Source organism: Neoarius graeffei, chromosome 24 (genome assembly GCF_027579695.1).
Source record: "Neoarius graeffei isolate fNeoGra1 chromosome 24, fNeoGra1.pri, whole genome shotgun sequence".
Taxonomy (NCBI): Eukaryota; Metazoa; Chordata; class Actinopteri; order Siluriformes; family Ariidae; genus Neoarius; species Neoarius graeffei.
The window spans coordinates 17302524-17320475 of record NC_083592.1 but is presented as its reverse complement, the minus strand read 5'-3'; the positions used below and the strand labels follow the sequence as shown (position 1 = coordinate 17320475).

Here is a 17952-nt window from a genome sequence, read left to right as displayed (position 1 = left end):
AATTATATAACAGCTGGCAACCTGTAGCTTTAGCACTGGCTATGAGAGAAATTTTCATTCAATGAAATACTGGTTTGTTTGGTACATTTAAGTGATTTTAGGTCTTTCCATATAAAAGGCCTTCATATTATGCTGTGCAGTTTTAAAAGCTGTGCTTACGTTCATATCAGTCATACAGTGAACCAGAGCCACTGCTTTGGCCTCCCACTCGGTGAACAGAGACGTGATCTGAGAACTGCAGCAATCCAGCAAGTCCTGAAAACAGTACAATGAACAGTTCAGCTCGAAAAAAAGAGAAAAAAGTCTTTTATCGATATGTTTAACTAACTATTCAACAAGTGCACTTGCTTTTGATAACCAAAGCATTAACGACCTATAAACGACGAGTGAGGATAATCGAAGAACACTTGTTTATTTATTACACCACAAAACAGGTATTAATTAACAGCAGCTCTGAGGGTAGTGCTGCCTGCAAAGCAAACACATTATCATTTCTACAGTAACGGCTAATTCACGGTCACTTGTTTGAAGGATGCTCAACGTAATCCAAGACTAATACTAAAATATGTTTTTGTTTTTTTTTAAATCTGTGGTTGGCCCTCTCAGGGAACCCCTTCTTCAGAAAACACTATTGTATGAATAAATACCGTACTAGAAAGACATACAAACGATTACACTGCATTACTTTAATCAAGAAAATACACCTTCAGACCCTCTGAAATTAAAAGGTACAATATCAAAACTAATGATCAAGCAAACAAGTTGAATGTTAAATCAAACTCTGAGCACAGTGCATCATAGGTTTAACAAACAGTGGAAACACAAATTAGACGATCAACTCAAGAATTATGGACACTCGACAAAGACAATTTGAGCAGCTTCCACTTTCCTCACACAGCACAGCATACTGCATTGAGGATTTTGAGGCATAGAAAGCTATTTAAAAAAGGGGGGGGGGGACAGCTGGAAGCAAGAATACGTATATAAAATACCTGACATGACTGGAAGAAGGAAGTAAAGAAAATAAAAGGACCTTAATGTAGTCTAACAGGACACGATCCAGGTCCAGTCTGTGTTCCAGAGCATAAGGTCTCACGCTGCTCTCAACCACTCCTGCAATCAGCTCCGGGGCAAGCACTTTATCCAGCATCAGAAACGCCATGCTACGGGTGCTTACCTACAAAATCAACACGAGCATGGACACACGTCCACATACACAACTGATTTGTTCGTGCATATATATATATATATATATATAAAGATATTTATGCATGTTTTTATAACTCAAACTGTTTACAGCAATCAGCTGCATCACTTTAGTCTCCCACAGTCTGCTTTTAATGTGTTCATGTTCAAGATTTCAGAGCAGCGAATTCCTGTTATGTTACAAGTATAGTAGCTACAAATGGCAAGTGTTTGCATTTTATGTTGTTTTACGGTTTCAGAAGTTTCGACAATTTGAGTGCGAGAAACAGACAAAATCAGGTAAACGCCATTTAAATCTCCTTAATTTCTGACCATATGAAAGAGCACAAAATCAGTTATTGGAATTTTTACTTCCCTGAAATCAATACTGGTAATTAAACAGAACTTTAAATACATCAATTTGAAAGACAAAATGGCCAGAATATTAATTACAGACAGGACAAGTAGCACTTTATATTAAGGTTCCACTGACTAACATTATTTACTGCATTCAGAGACTCAGATTGTTTTGTAGGTCAAGGGGCCCACAGGGCCCCTCCTGGGAAAAAACAGGGGCCCATTTCTACAATGGGGGGCCCAGTGATTATCCTTCAGTTGAAGCGAACCTAGTGAGCGAAGCGAGCCCAATGAACAGCTGGGGCAGCCCAACTGTTTTTTTCTTCTCAATTCTGTTTTTTTTTTGGTATTAGAAGCCATATGAAGCAATGTAGATGACAAAAATCAATGCTTCAACCAAATATATTGAGTTATTGTTTAATCAATCAGTGGCAATATTTTGGAATTCAACCACAGGCCACTATATAATCACATCGATATTATCTCCTCCTTATAAATTATAGCACAATAATGGGTTTGTTTTAGTAGTAGTAGTGGTTGCTGTTGTAGTAGTTGATGTAGTAGTAGTTGTTGTAAATCTAGTATGACTAATTACCTTGGGTATCAGTTTTTTCAGGTGAATGTACTCTCTTTCTGCCGAAGAATGACAAAATAGATGCATTTTTCTTTTTTTTCTTATCCATGTTTTGTCTCTTTCGAATATTCGTACATAGACCGTAAGACGCCACCTAGAGAAAGACTTGGATCAGGTTTTACTCGCTTGGAACGCTACAAACGGCGTAAATACATGAACGGGTCCAACATATATTCAATATGGTGGCGGTCAAAACAAATTCATCCGATGCTGAAATCTGTTGAATATCCAGATAATTATGTTGGAAGTTGCATATTTGTACAAGATTTTCGATATTGAGACCATGGAGTCAAGTAATACGCCACGAAACGTTCCAAATAGGGTATAAAATGCTCGCGTCCATATTGGCCCCTGCCCCTCTCAACAATGCATTCATTATTCGAAATACTGCGTCTTAGACGCGGGCGCGCCAACAATCTGAGTCTCTGTGCATTATGGACATACCATAAACCATATTTATGTACTGAATGATAATTCACCTGCACCGACTAAAGCTTTTTTTTTAAACCCCTGACTAAAAATAAGTTACACTATGTTCCAAAACAGACAGACAGACAGACAGACAGACAGAATAAAGCCAAAATCAAGCAAACGAACACACAACTCGCCCATCCTTGACTGAACAAGTTCCCAACCCTGGTCATGGAATAACCCCTGTGCTGAAGATTTTACATTTTACTTAGCAGGAAGGTCTGTTACTTAGCCGATTAGTTTAATCAGGTGTGTTGGGAGCAGGGAGAACACTAAAGACAGTGGATACACCAGGACTAGGGTTGGGAATCTGTGTTTTAGGAGGTAGCATAAGAAAATAATGAATAAATGTAAACAAACAAAAAAAATAAAATGTGACAGTGTCAGTTTCTGAGTGAGATTCAATACAAATACATCGCTCATGTACCATTTCAAAGTCGGACAGTGAGAGACTGCAGTGGTATTTGGCGTACAGGTCACAGAGTTGGCGTAGATTTGCCACCAATGACTGAAGATGCTCCATCTCCTCTGTGTTGCAGTCCACAACCTGTAAAGTCCAAATTCCAGTTCATCACATACACAGTGCTAGGAAAAGAAACAGGATGAGGGCACCGCTGCTTGGCACGTTAAACTCTCCTGAACACTTTGTCTTCACATGTGGACTTGTTGCTTTGTCTTTGCTTAGGTTTTTTAAAATCAATTTTTGCTTTTTTCCCTAAATTATTCCTTTCTCTGTCCTGTTAAACTACTCGTTATAAAAAATTTTTCTTTGAATAATTCTGTCCTAGCATTTTTAAACTTTAAAAGTGCTAACCTTCTGAAAATGACATCATAAAATCCCGGGTTTCCCGTGTGATATGCTCAAAGTTCGCTGATAAATTAAAAAAAAAAAAAAAAAGGTTCAAAAAAGAATTTTTTTTTGCATCCGAATTCTGCTCCAAAAACCATTCAAAGCTTGTCTGCCATTATTAGATCGCAGCGATTTATAGGTCAGCAGCGCTGCATGCGTGATGCCATATGCGCCACTGCCTTCTTTTGTGTCCACATTGACTAATAATATTCTCTGCAATGGTGTGTGTTCTTGATACTAATTCTTTTGAAAAAGACAAAAGCTACAAAGGGATGGTACACAAATGTCATAATTATTATATGATTTTATAATTTTAATCTAGGTGCCTATAGTAGGGAATATTGAGTGCCGTTTTAGACACACCAGATCCATGCAATGGATTCGATGTCAGATTAAATAAAGGAAATAAAAAAATAGCACAAATAAAGAAATAAAACCTGCATATGTACCTGCTGAAACAGTTATTGGAGAATCAACCATAGTTTTAAATGTATTCACCCAGTTGCTCTGATTGACTTGTATTTCCTTTTCTTTTACTTTACGTTGCAGCCTTTTCATTTTGGACTGCAGAGCTTTCTTATCTGATTTCAGAGTGAGGCAGTTATCACACTGTAAATTAGAGGAAAGAGGTGTACTTGATGACAATGGCTGTCTTGTAAAGTCTGGAATGAGAGTTGCAAAAGTACCTGAATGAGAGCGTGGAGTTGTAAAAATCTTTTACGGTTGCAAAGATACGGTGATTTTAGTAAAAATCAATAAATGGCAATTGTACGCTTTTATATCCCAATAATAAATAGGCTACGTGGCTCGTTAGGCTAGACTTGCATACACACAGAGTAGTCTTTTTTTTTTTAAACATATTGTTTTTGACATTTTCCTATAGCCTAAGCTTTAAACAGAGGGAGTATTCATTCTACTAGTAGAAAGTAAAAGCCATTCTCTTACCATCATGCAGACAAAATAGAGCAAAGTGGTCCGTTTTCAGCAGGCTGTGGTCATAATCTTTTTCTTGAAAACTTAACCAATGAAGGAAACCAAGGTCAGGTGGTTGTTCTTCTGAAAGGATTAACGTGTGCGTTTCTGTTAACATTCGCAAGCTCTCAAAAGGATAGTTTGCGCGCATAGTGGCATGGTGGTGCTGCATTCACAAGAGTATGCACCTAGCTGCAATGCCTTCCTTTGGAGAACATGTTTATTCTTATTATTATTTAAGGCTATTTGTCTATCTTTAACATAAATATTGCTCAGTATATTGAAGGAAAATTAGCTTTATTTGTGATTAAAATATAATGATGCTGCATTTTTAGATCCCCAAAGATTTTACTGCTTTCATGGGAGCCAGTCCTCGCTCTGTGAGAGCTCACCTCCCCACTGGCTCCCACATAATTCGAACCACGACCCTAACAAATTCCTGGCTGCTGCACGCTCGCTGCACACAATGCATATGACGCAACACTTCACCCGCTTCTGCTGGCTCCAGCGCTGAAAGTGCTGAACACAAGCTTGACACTTACTGTGCGGTGAGCTCTTTGGGATGGCGCTTCTGACTTTTGTTTCCAGATCATAAGAACTGCTCCGTGTACCAGATGTTGCTCAAATCCTTCGATGTGAATTTGCCTCACAAATGTATATTTTTCAAAATGTATGGGCCAGACACCAACCTGTCCTGTCGGCTTGAAGTTACCTCTCTTTGTCCGTACAAATCGAACGCATTCATTCTGCAAATGTCCTGGTGACTCTGGGCTACAACAGATCGAAATTCCGCCTTTTTTTTTTTTTTTTTTTATTCTTAAATCGGCTACGCTTGAACAGCCTTGAACACCACACCTCTTTGGAGGCACGCTTTGGTTTTAATTTTGTTTTGGAATTAAAAAAAAAAAATCATTAAAATGTGCTACACTTTGCAAAGTACACAAAGCCAGAAATGCCATGACCTTTCAAGCATTGCGCATATGACGTCACTTCCTTTGAATTAATAATAACTTACCAGGAACGCATTCATGTAATGACGGACTCAAAGAACCAAACTTTACTGGCTAAACAGAATATGTTCTCGGTCTTGTATTAAAATACAATTTAGACTATTTAAACTATTTAACATGTCTAGTTTTATAAAAGGTATAATTTCCAGGGGTGATGTCATTTTCGTAAGACTAGCATTTTAATAATTTTTTAAAACTCTGTAGATTATTCAGTTTTAAAAAAAAAAGTTCTTATTTTTCCAGCTGACAGCTTTTTGCTTTACTATCGTATGCATAATGGCAAAAAAAAAAAAATTACTGAATGCTTTTGCATAAAAGTTCTTGGGTTACTGAATCATGTCCTGTCAAATAAATTCTTAAGTTCATACTATTAAGCTTTTAGAGAGAGAGAGAGAGAGAGAGAGAGAGAGAGAGAGAGAGAGAGAGAGATGGAGGAATGAATGAATGAGTACCAGATTTGTGGACATCCAGAAGGATGGCAGGCCAAGTTCAGCAAGCATCAGTCCATTCTGAGGCCAGCCATTCTGAAAGAAGGGAAAAACAGTCTGAAAATTAGACTTAAAGATAACAAAACAACGTCTTGCAGGGTTTAAATAAAGAACTTAAATACTAATTAATATGGCCATGTTGTACAGATGAATTCATACTTTCTCTGTTAACTCCAGATCTCTTGCTCGCAGCTCTAACCATTTAGCCAGGATTCTCTGTAAACACACATCTCATATTAACGTGTACTCAGTTACAATGCCGATATGCACAATAAAGTTGTTTTTTTCATAATGTTTCTATCATACTGAGAAACACTAAGCAGATTATTATATCCTGATAGTAGCAAATACTTGAACCATGTCACAACTTATCCTTACTATACAGGCAAATTAAATACTCTATATATGTGTATATATTTAGGCACTGCCTGAAAGTGGAGCTCCTAATGAGTGTATGAGCAAAATATTTGCAAAGGCACAAAAAACACACAACCTGAATAATAATAAGAAGAAAAAGAAGCAAGCATATCAACTACTGAATTGTGTAGTGTATTTCATGTCAGTAAATTTCTGCATTGTCTTGTGACAGTGACACCAATAAAGAGATGCATGTCGCAGTTACGAATACATATTTATTCCTTTCCTTCACATGCCATACGCCAGAAACAACACCATGACATTTATTATGGTGTGACTCTGCTGGGTGCCTGGTGGACAGCAGTGTACCAGCACTTTGACTTTACATCATTACTGTATAGTTATGATCGAATACTAAACTTGATATACAGAACAGTTGTCTGGTTATATCTCTCACGTCCATGCACGGTGGGCAGACTGCAACATGGGCGCAGCGCCATTAGGACCAATTACCATGCACCTGTTCCTAATTAGAGTGCAATCACAGCACATACATACACACAGACTTTGTGAAGTCTATGCTCTGTACCCTGCGTCTGACATTACCAAGCCTTGTAATTTATATTGCATTTCTAGTTTTGACCCTCAGTATCTGCATAGATTTCCTCCGATTGTGTTTTTGGACTGCGAGTATTGCATTACCGTCGATATCCTGCCTGTTTTTCAATTCTGCTTTTGTCTATATTTTGGATTGGATTGCTAGCGTGAGGCTGATGACTCAGAGGTGGACTCGTCCATTACCCAAGCCGAAGTCACTGAGGTGGTTTGCAAGCTCCTCAGTGGCAAGGCACCGGGGGTGGATGAGATCCGCCCTGAGTGTCTCAAGTCTCTGGATGTTGTGGGGCTGTCTTGGTTGACACGCCTCTGCAACATCGCGTGGCGGTCGGGGACAGTGCCTCTGGAGTGGCAGACTGGGGTGGTGGTCCCTCTTTTTAAGAAAGGGGACCGGAGAGTGTGTTCCAATTATAGGGGAAAATCACACTTCTCAGCCTCCCAGGGAAGGTTTACTCCAGGGTACTGGAGAGGAGAATTCGACCAATAGTCGAACCTCGGATCCAGGAGGAACAATGCGGTTTTCGTCCTGGTCGCGGAACACTGGACCAGCTCTATACCCTTCATAGGGTGCTCGAGGGTTCATGGGAGTTTGCCCAACCAGTCCACATGTGCTTTGTGGATCTGGAGAAGGCATTCGACCGTGTCCCTCGTGGTATTCTGTGGGGGGTGCTTCGGGAGTATGGGGTTCGGGGCTCTTTGCTAAGGGCTGTCCGGTCTCTGTACGAACGGAGCAGGAGTCTGGTTCGCATTGCCGGCAGTAAGTCAGACCTGTTCCCAGTACATGTTGGACTCCGGCAGGGCTGCCCTTTGTCACCGGTTCTGTTCATAATTTTTATGGACAGAATTTCTAGGCACAGCCAGGGGCCGGAAGGAATCCTGTTTGGGAACCACAGGATTTCATCTCTGCTTTTTGCGGATGATGTTGTCCTGTTGGCTTCTTCAAACCAGGACCTTCAGCATGCACTGGGGCGGTTTGCAGTCGAGTGTGAAGCGGCTGGGATGAGAATCAGCACCTCCAAGTCCGAGGTCATGGTTCTCGACCGGAAAAGGGTGGCTTGCCCTCTCCAGGTTGGTGGAGAAGTCCTGCCTCAAGTGGAGGAGTTTAAGTATCTCGGGATCTTGTTCACGAGTGAGGGAAGGATGGAGCGTGAGATCGGCAGGCGGATCGGTGCAGCCTCCGCAGTGATGCGGTCGCTTTACCGGTCCGTCGTGGTGAAGGAGCTGAGCCAAAAGGCGAAGCTCTCAATTTACCGCTCGATCTACGTTCCGACTCTCACCTATGGTCATGAGCTTTGGGTAATGACAGAAAGAACAAGATCGCGGATACAAGCGGCTGAAATGAGTTTCCTTCGCAGGGTGGCTGGGCGCTCCCTTAGAGATAGGGTGAGAAGCACAGTCACTCGGGAGGAGCTCGGAGTAGAGCCGCTGCTCCTCCACATCAAGAGGAACCAGCTGAGGTGGCTCGGGCATCTTTTTCAGATGCCTCCTGGACGCCTCCCTGGGGAGGTGTTCCAGGCATGTCCCCCCCGGGAGGAGGCCCCGGGGAAGACCCAGGACACGCTGGAGGGACTATGTCTCTCGGCTGGCCTGGGAACGCCTCGGTGTTCTTCCCGAGGAGCTGGCCGAGGTGTCTGGGGAAAGGGAAGTTTGGGCTTCCATGCTTAGACTGCTGCCTCCGCGACCCGGTCCCGGATAAGCGGAAGAAGACGAGATTGCTAGCGTGCTTTCAATAAAACTCTTCCTACACTTATATCTCTCTATCGCCCTTACATGACAGAAACTGTCAATTGTCCAACAAGCTACTCCATCCATTTTGGCATATCACTACAGTGATGTGGCCACTCTGACAGCTTCAGCCAGCAAAGTCTCTGGGGAACATTCCTGTCGCCTTCTACAGGATTATTATAGAGGTCTTCTCCACTCAACCATTCACATTCACACCTATGGACAATTTAGAGCCACCAATTAAACAACCTAATTAGACAACCTGCATGTTTCTGGACTGTGGGGGAAACCGGAGCACCTGGAGGAAACCCACGCAGACACGGGGAGAACATGCAAACTCCACACAGAAAGGCCCCCGTTGGCCACTGGGCTCAAACCCAGAACCTTCCTGCTGTGAGGCGACAGTGCTAACCACTACACCACTGTGCCACCCAACAAGCTACTAGACTAATCAAACTATTTTAAACTAATTTTATATGAAACTGTCATGCATATTTTCTGTAAAATGTGTTGGCAAATAATCCCATGTTATTTTTTAAAAAAGTAAATTAAAAATAGACAAAAAAAAAAAAAACGTGCCTCTCTCTTATGTAAATAAAGATACAAATTTCATTGTCTGGTGGTCAAGTGTTTGAGATGCGTTGCTTTGCACTTACAATCAGGTTCCCTGTGGGAAAGTTCGCCATACCTACGGATATCGTACAGTTGCAAAAGCCATCAAAAATCAGGTGGATGCATCACCATATTCTCTGAAGTATGGAGCTCCACTAAGATAGTCACCAGTGCTTTGGTGCCCAACTTTTATTATTATCGCAATAATCATAATGTACTTGTAATTGTAGGTGGTGGTTTAAGGGTTCTAGACTTGAAAAACCTACAAACCTAGAAAAGATTATTTTGAGTTTTTCAAAAGGTTCTGTATTCAGTTTAAAACTCATTAACTGCATCTCCCAAAGTGGGTGGAAAAAAAGAAAAGCGGGGGGCCAAGAAAAAAAGGGGGGGGTGCTTTTCCTGAATTTGCATACTTTTTCAGGAAATGAGCTCAGGTCCAAGTTCCTCACAACTCTCAGCTCTATGTTTGGATTGTTTTTATCTTAAAATCTGCCACAGGAACAAATAAAAATCCAAGCATGTAGCTTTTGATACTGGATCCAACACTGGCATTACAGTACTGAGCACTCACCATTATCATCATATACCATACCTGTCCTTTAGGCAACACTCTCCACATGAAGGGCACCACCACACCCTTTAACCAGATACAGAGCTCCTGAGACGGGATGTCTGACGGGATGGAGCTCAACAATGCCTGTATCGATTTCTCATTAAACTCTCCCACAAGCTCAGCCTGAAAAGATCAAATCACTTTACATTATCTTTACATGATTCTGTACTGCTCAATTTAAATACCCGAATATACAGTGCTAAGTGTTGTTATAACAACTGATTTGGCCATATCCTTTGAAACAAAATCAGGAAAAAAAAAACAAAAACAAATAAAAAAAAACTTAAAACAATAGGCAAGATCTGGCTTTTATGCAATTACAAAAATAGAGCAATAATATATTTGGTCCAAAACAAAGAATCTCTTTCAATTTAAACTGAGTGTTCAGTGCACCCAGATGTCTGTCCGTTTGTCTTTGTTAAATGGAGGGAAAGACGTGTCACTAGTAATGCAAATTTCAAAACTCAGAAATAATTCAGAAAACCATTCATTTATTTGCCTGAATTAAACAACTGCAAGGTCACTGAGTGAAAAACACTTACTGATAAAGCAAACACGGCTCACCATACTATGCTTGCCTTCAAAATCCAACATCTTCGACAACAGACATTGGCTAAACATGCAAGGCAATGAATTCCATGATTTAAGTTATACTTTAATCTTTGGACATTTCACTTCTCAAATGGTCAAAAACTGAGTTTTCCAGTGGTGTGTTAAACCTATGGTGGAAAAGTCCTCAGTATTTTAGCCTTTTTTCCCCTTATCTTGTTAGAAAAATTTCAGTGACTGAAATAGACCCCTTGAACGGATGTCACACGTTAGCAACTGTTGCTACCCTTGTCCTGGTGGACAAGCAAAATTTGTATACATACTGAAGACAAGTGATATTGAAGAGGTCAGATGTCTGCAACTGGAAGAAAACTACAACTGAAACTGATGGGGAAATTAGAGCTTATTAGTGGTTATTATCCGTACAAAATTCCTCGAAACAGTTCGAGTGACTGTAGATTTGTGGCCGAGCATTACCTACATAGCTGTTGGAATGTACCTTCCCACTGCGTTTTCTGTTTTAAAAAAAAATCCCCATCATTTGCTGGAAGAGAAGAGCAGGGAGGATTGAGAATTGAGCAGCTGTGGTATGTTTACACTTGATACTAATTCTTGTAGCATCATAGCAACCACCGCAGAGATGCATACAAAAAGCCCAAAAATGCTACTTACCCTGTATCAAAAATGCTACAGGATTTGTGTAGTGTCTTCATCTGAAGCTCTTTAACTCGGCTACATATAAAAAGTTACTCTTCCAGGTTTTCATCCGTTTGTCCATGCAGAACGACGTCTGCAGCACTAGGTAGTTCGAGATGTCGGGGGAACTCAATGGATGGATCATTTTTCAAATCATCGGAAAAATCCTTCTTAGTTAGCATGTAAGGATCTATCCCATTGCAAAGAGCAACTTTCTGAGCGTATCTTGACCGTATATTGGCCTCTAAACTAAGAAAATAGTTGGAGACGGTTTCACTAGCTCTTTACATAAACGGCAGCCAAATTGGTTTGCCTGACCACCACTTCATTCACTGGAAGTAAACTAGCAAGCAAAAGTCATGTAACTGAATACAACCTACACTCAGGTTAACCACTTGCAAAGAATGCCCAAAAAACCTTTAACTCTGTGGATTGTAAATGAAGAAAATGGCAAGGTCGTGGCCGCACACTGAGACTGTATGGCAGGGCTTGGAGAGAGCTGTTCTCACATAGCATGGTTTTGTGGGCTCAAACCTGCAGTGAAACAAAGGGATTCACTGACAGTTACAGATAAAAAGGCGTACCGGGTTCTTACTACTACTGTGGGAAGGGGAAAAAAATCTCCTACTTCTGGATCATTTCTTTCTAAAGAAATGCCCAAGTCAAATTTCTAAGCCACAATCAGAAGTTCAAGGGAGACGGTAATACCTTTTATCTTTTTCTCTATTTGAACGATTGGAACAACCAAAAACAGAACAAAAATGAACCATATTTCAGACAGATTAAGCCTTGCGTACAGGAAAGACGCTGTCTGTCCCCCAGGTGAAATTATCACGTGATGCATGACGTCACGCGTAAGGGGTCTATAGTTGACACTAATGGACATGTTTGTGGGACTGTCTGCAGACGTACCTCATGTCGAAGCCACAGGTACTGCGCCCTGCTGAGGTTCCCCTCTCTTAGAAGTGCAAGTATGTCCTTCAGGTAACCTCTGCTGTTCAGGAACTCGATCCAGGACACAACACTAAACACAGTGAGGGAGAAAATATCGCCAAGACTCTAAAGGTGGATTAGGGATGAGCAAAAACATCATATCTTCCATCCATCCATTATATGTAGACGCTTATCCTGTTCCACAGGGTCGCAGGCAAGCCAAAGCCTATCCCAGCTGACTATGGACGAGAGGCGGGGTACACCCTGGACAAGTCCCCAGGTCATTGCAGGGCTGGCACAGAGACTAACAACCATTCACGCTCACATTCACACCTATGGTCAATTTCGAGCCAATTAACCTAACCTGCATGTCTTTAGATTGTGGGGGAAACCGGAGCATCCGGAGAAAACCCACGCAGACACAGGCAGAACATGCAAACTCCACACGGAAAGGCCCTCGCCGGCCGCTGGGCTCGAACCCAAGACCTTCTTGCTGTGAGGCGACAGTGCTAACCACTACACCACCGTGCCGCCAAGATCATACACTATATTGCCAAAAGTATTTGCTCACCTGCCTTGACTTACATATGAGCTTAAGTGACATCCCATTCCTAATACATAGGGTTCAATATGACGTCGGTCCACCCTTTGCAGCTAGAACAGCTTCAACTCTTCTGGGAAGGCTGTCCACAAGGTTTAGGAGTGTGTTTATGGGAATTTTTGACCATTCTTCCAGAAGCGCATTTGTGAGGTCACACACTGATGTTGGACGAGAAGGCCTGGCTCTCAGTCTCCGCTCTAATTCATCCCAAAGGTGTTCCATCGGGCTGAGGTCAGGACTCTGTGCAGGCCAGTCAAGTTCATCCACACCAGACTCTGTCATCCATGTCTTTATGGACCTTGCTTTGTGCACTGGTGCACAGTCATGTTGGAAGAGGAAGGGGCCAGCTCCAAACTGTAAAAACAGTCTGCATGCCTAGGTGCTTCATTTTTTACACCTGTGGCCATGGAAGTGATTGGAACACCTCATTCCGATAATTTGGATGGGTGAGCAAATACTTTTGGCAATATAGTGCATCTTAATACTTGATATGTACTGAAATACATGTGTCAACATTTAGTTTTGTAAAAAATCAACAAAATATACAAAGTGTGGCTATTAAATAATGTGACTGGGGCAAACCATGTTTTATACATTGACCAATGAGGAAGCAAAAACAACCCCCGAAAGTGACTGTATGAGAAGCGTATATCGCTTGTCATGGACATTTTTTTTTCTAACATGTTGTAAAAATTGAGATTCTAAAATTGAGCAACACATCATTTTGAAGTTCTTGGTGATTGAAGAAACAACGGCACTCTCGGTAGAGCAGTTTTTAGCTGAGAAATGCATCGTGTCCTCCCTGTTCACCTGACCTGGCACCATGAGACTTTATTCTTTTGCCAAAAATAAAAAGTCTGCACTCAAGGGAACCTGCTTTGAGTCTGGTCCAGAAGTGGAGACAAAAACAACTGCGCTTCTGAGGCAAATAATGCACTGCTTTGATCAGCAGAAGACCAGAACGCAGCAGTGTGTAGTCGCAGAAGGGGAACGGAATTGAACTGTAGGCTTTCTTCATTAAAAATAAATTAATTACAGTATTAGTCTCATTATTTAATACCCATGGCTCCTATACACCAGTTATTTATATTTAACATGGTGTTTATCGAGAGAAAAAGGTAAATAATTTAAACTACTTGAATGAAACTGGCTAATTGTTAGTGACATTAATTTTACAGCCTTTGTGTGAACACTAAAGAAGCAAACAACTACATCTGGGGTAAATGGAAAACTAATGAAAGCTGACATTTTATTTAATGCACAAGCAAAATGGAAGATGCTTTAAATGAGTACACAAAACATTACAAACAATCTGCAACATACTGATATTTTGAGTGCCGTTTTAATTTGGAAAACTTCTCGCCATTTAATCCCAGCCCATGCATGCAAGGACTAGTCAAGAAAACGTACTTAAATTTGTCTGAACCGTAGAGGCTGTAGAAGGTGGCAAGTTTGGCCAGAGCTGAGTGGATGTGGGCTGATGGGAAGCGATTAGCAGCGTAGTTCAGCATCTCTTCAGCTGTAGAGAGTGTGGGCCAGAAAGCGTTGAGACAGTATTGTACCACATACTGCTCGTCCTGGTGGAGAGAAAAGAGGGATATGCACATGCAGGGAGTATTACACGTGTGATTGTGGCTCTTGAAGAAATTAACTTTCAGAAGTATATCCCCAGGTACTCCGACTTATCCAACACATTATTTGCTTATATACAGGGATGTGATTTGGGGCTGGTGAAATTATCTGAAAATTTTAGCCGGGGGTCTGGGGGCCACAGGCCCCCAACTGGTCCAGGGCAGCACCCTGGTGGGGGGACAAGGGGGGAAGCCCCCCGAAGCTCCTGGGTTTTGGGGTTTTCTGACTTAAAAATTGTACTAAAATGGCAAGCAAACACACAAGAAAAAACTTGTCATGATTAACAAATTCAAGCCAATTTAATGGTCAACATGCAACTCTGACACACACACACACTCTCGCGCTCTCTCTCGCTCTCACACTCTCTCTCTCTCGCTCTCACACACTCTCTCTCTCGCTCTCACACACACTCTCACTCACACACACCCCCACCCCAAAGGACCAGCGCGGCAGGGCCCGCTAGCCCCGCGCCTTGGGATGTAATTCGCCCCGAGGCGAGCCGCGGCGCTCCGCTTAGGTTTCGTTTCTATCCCGGGCTCCAGCCCGACTTTGGACGCTCGTAGCTCGGGCAGGGGAGGTCCCAGCATCCCCAAACTTGACATCCAGAGACCTCTGCCCTCTCCCCAAAGAACGAAATCGCTGAACAAATGTCTCAGAGTCTCATGTCCAACGTCTGTAGCAACCTCTTTCTCCAACCATTCCCAGCGGAACTTGTTTTTCACTATTCTGTCGATTTCTTTAACTCGATTTGCATCTTTACGCTCGATCACGGAGGCTGCCATCTTTCAACTCTGTTTGAAGCGAGCTTATGTACAGCTATCTAACAAGCGCGTTCATTGGTTGTTACAGAGCGATGGGCCAATCACGTACCTCGTTTCATCTCAATGATGTAATTGCGTAAATGACGTAATTACGTCAATGAGATGAAACGAGGTACATGATTGGCCCATCGCTCTGTAACAACCAATGAATGCGCTCGCTTCAAACAAAGAGTTGAAAGATGGCAGCCTCCGTGATCGAGGCGTAAAGATGCAAATCCGAGGCTGCCATCTTTCAAACAAAGTCGGAACGAATAGGATACGAATGTGGATTTGAGGGAAAAATCGGAAGCATTTTTTTTTTCAAGTTCTGAGGTGAAAAAAGCGGAATTCCGCAAATTCGCGGAAAAATCACATCCCTGTATATATATATATATATATATATATAAAAAAGCTTATTTTGGCATAAGCTTAAATATAATATTCCAACTTCATGCTTTATTCTGTAGAAGCATTACTCCTATTCATATTTACTACAGACTACTTCCTGATATGTTTGACAGTCTGCGAAAACTCTTCAGTAGGGCTGCAACGATCCACTAAGACACTGATTCGATTCGCGATTCAGACCCTTCGATTCGATTGATTTTCATTTGATTCTGTAACTAAATATAAAAGGACAAACAAACCTCAGATTTTAAACTTTAATTAATAAAATCCCATTGAAATGTCTGGAAAGATGAAAACTTTCCAAATGCTGACTAGGGAACAGGATATGCAAGTGTAAAATGCTTAAAACAAAAGTTAAAATAAGGATATTTTGGCAACGTGAATTGATGAATTCCTGAGCATTTACTGAAATATGTCCTACTAGGAATGGAATATCTTGGCTCAAAGATTAGATTAGATAGAACTTTATTGATCCCTTTGGGAGGGTTCCCTCAGGGAAATTAAAATTCCAGTAGCATCATTATAGGATAAACAAAGAATAGAATAAAAAAAAGAGAACTAGATAAATTAAGTCTTCAGAAAACTTCTAGATAAATAAATTATTTCCATATACAAATATGTTAAAAAGATATGAAAAAAGTCCAGCAGGAGAGGTATTGCACATTTATATCGCACATTGTCCAGTATTGCTTATTGTCAGGCTAGGCTACTGCTCCTTCCCGTCCTCTGTCCTCCTGTTACCCCTCCTCCTCCCCAGAGAGGAGTTGTACAGTCTGATGGCTTGAGGGACAAAGGAGTTTTTAAGTCTGTTAGTCCTGCACTTGGGAAGGAAGAGCCGCTCCAACATCTTCATCAGATGTGAAGTGAGTGCCACCGGTCGGAAATCGTTCAGCTCGCTGGGCCGGTTCTTCTTGGGAACTGGAACAATGCATGATGTCTTCCAGAGGGTGGGCACTCTCCCCAGCTGCAGGCTGAGGTTGAAGATGCGTTGGAGTAGTTCACCCAGTTCAGCAGCGCAGGTCTTCAGTAGTCGGGGACACACCTTGTCCGGGCCTGCTGCTTTCCTGGGGTGAAGCTTCCTCAGTTGACCTCTGACCTAGTCTGCAGTAATGCATGGAAGAATCTGTGTTGAGGTGTGTGTGTGGGGGGGCCTGCTGCGATGACTGGGGGGAGGTGTGTTGAGGGAAGAAGGAGAGATGGCTGCAGTGAGGGGGAGGGTGGGGAGGATGTGGGCTGGTTGAACCGGTTGAAGAAGTCATTCAGCTCATTCGCCCTCTCCACTGTTCCCTCAATGACTGGCCTTTGTTTCGTGGCCTGTGATGGTTTTCACACCTTCCCAGACCTCCCTAATGCTGTTCTCCTTCAGCTTCTGCTCCACCTTTCTCCTGTAGCGGTCCTTAGCTTCCCTCACGCAGCGTTTCACCTCCTGCTGTGCTGCTTTCATCGCCTCCCTGTCCCTGCTCCTGAAGGCGGCCTTCTTCCTGTTGAGGACAGCTTTGACTTCCTGTGTCGCCCATGGCTTGTTATTAGGGTAACACCGTACAGTCTTAGCGGGGGAGACCATGTCTGCACAGAAGTTGAGGTAATCCGTCAGACAGTGTGTCAGACCCTCTATGTCCTCACAGTGTGGGCTAAGCAGCACATCCCAGTCCGTGGTGTCATAACAGTCTCTGAGGGCATCTTCCATTTCAGGGGACCACCTCCTGATGGAGCTAGTTGTTGCAGGCTGCCTTCGAACCGGGGGGGGGTACTTCGGCTGTAGATGAACCAGGTTGTGGTCAGACTTCCCTAGTGGGGGGAGGGGTGTGACTCTGTATGCATCCGTATGCAAAAACATTTATCATGTTTTTAAACCCATCATTCTGTATGGTAAAGTATGGCCACATATCATAGGCGAGGTAGCCGCCAATAGCCTTCGAAATAGTTTTATTTCTAGTTTCATTCAGTTTTGGTCTGTTGACAACAGTCAGTCAGTTTTAACTGTCCCCGCGTACCTGGTTTTACTACTTTCGTAACACTTTCAGTTTTCAATTCGGCAGCACTTACTTCGTTTACATCCACGTTGGGTTTTCGTTTTAAATGATTTGCAAGGTTTGTAGTTGACCCTCCCTTATACTTCACATCAACATAACACGTGATTGCACATTGCAATGTCCTTAGTGTCTTCTCGAAAACCAAAACGGAGCCAAACTTTCGATTTAAGATGAGACAAAGGCTCTTTAAGCTTGGCTTCCGCCATTCTGGTTCCCAGCAACAGCGTTGCCATGTAAAGTGTCGGCTACTCTGATTGGACAAGAGCAAGGGCCCAAACCAATCAAATAGCACGTTTTATTTAGAAGTAAAGCTGTGCTCCATTCCAGCCGATCGCTTTCTCACATCGGTTTAACAACGTAAGTGTAATGGTTACGCGGTAAAAGCTCATTTATAAATCAGTAAAAATTGAA

General features: G+C 42.3%; 1 protein-coding gene across 3 annotated transcripts in view; it reads right to left on the bottom strand.

The window, feature by feature from the left end:
- kntc1 (kinetochore associated 1) overlaps positions 1-17952 on the bottom strand; it is a 145122-nt gene that overhangs the window by 86241 nt on the left and 40929 nt on the right. For all 3 annotated transcript variants that reach the window (XM_060906837.1, XM_060906839.1, XM_060906838.1), the window contains exons 17-24: positions 14079-14245; positions 12047-12158; positions 9869-10012; positions 6127-6183; positions 5932-6003; positions 3075-3194; positions 1034-1177; positions 160-255 (exon numbers count right to left, since the gene is read on the bottom strand). In XM_060906837.1, the coding sequence (XP_060762820.1) occupies positions 160-255; positions 1034-1177; positions 3075-3194; positions 5932-6003; positions 6127-6183; positions 9869-10012; positions 12047-12158; positions 14079-14245 (912 nt within the window). The remainder of the gene's footprint in view (positions 1-159; positions 256-1033; positions 1178-3074; positions 3195-5931; positions 6004-6126; positions 6184-9868; positions 10013-12046; positions 12159-14078; positions 14246-17952) is intronic.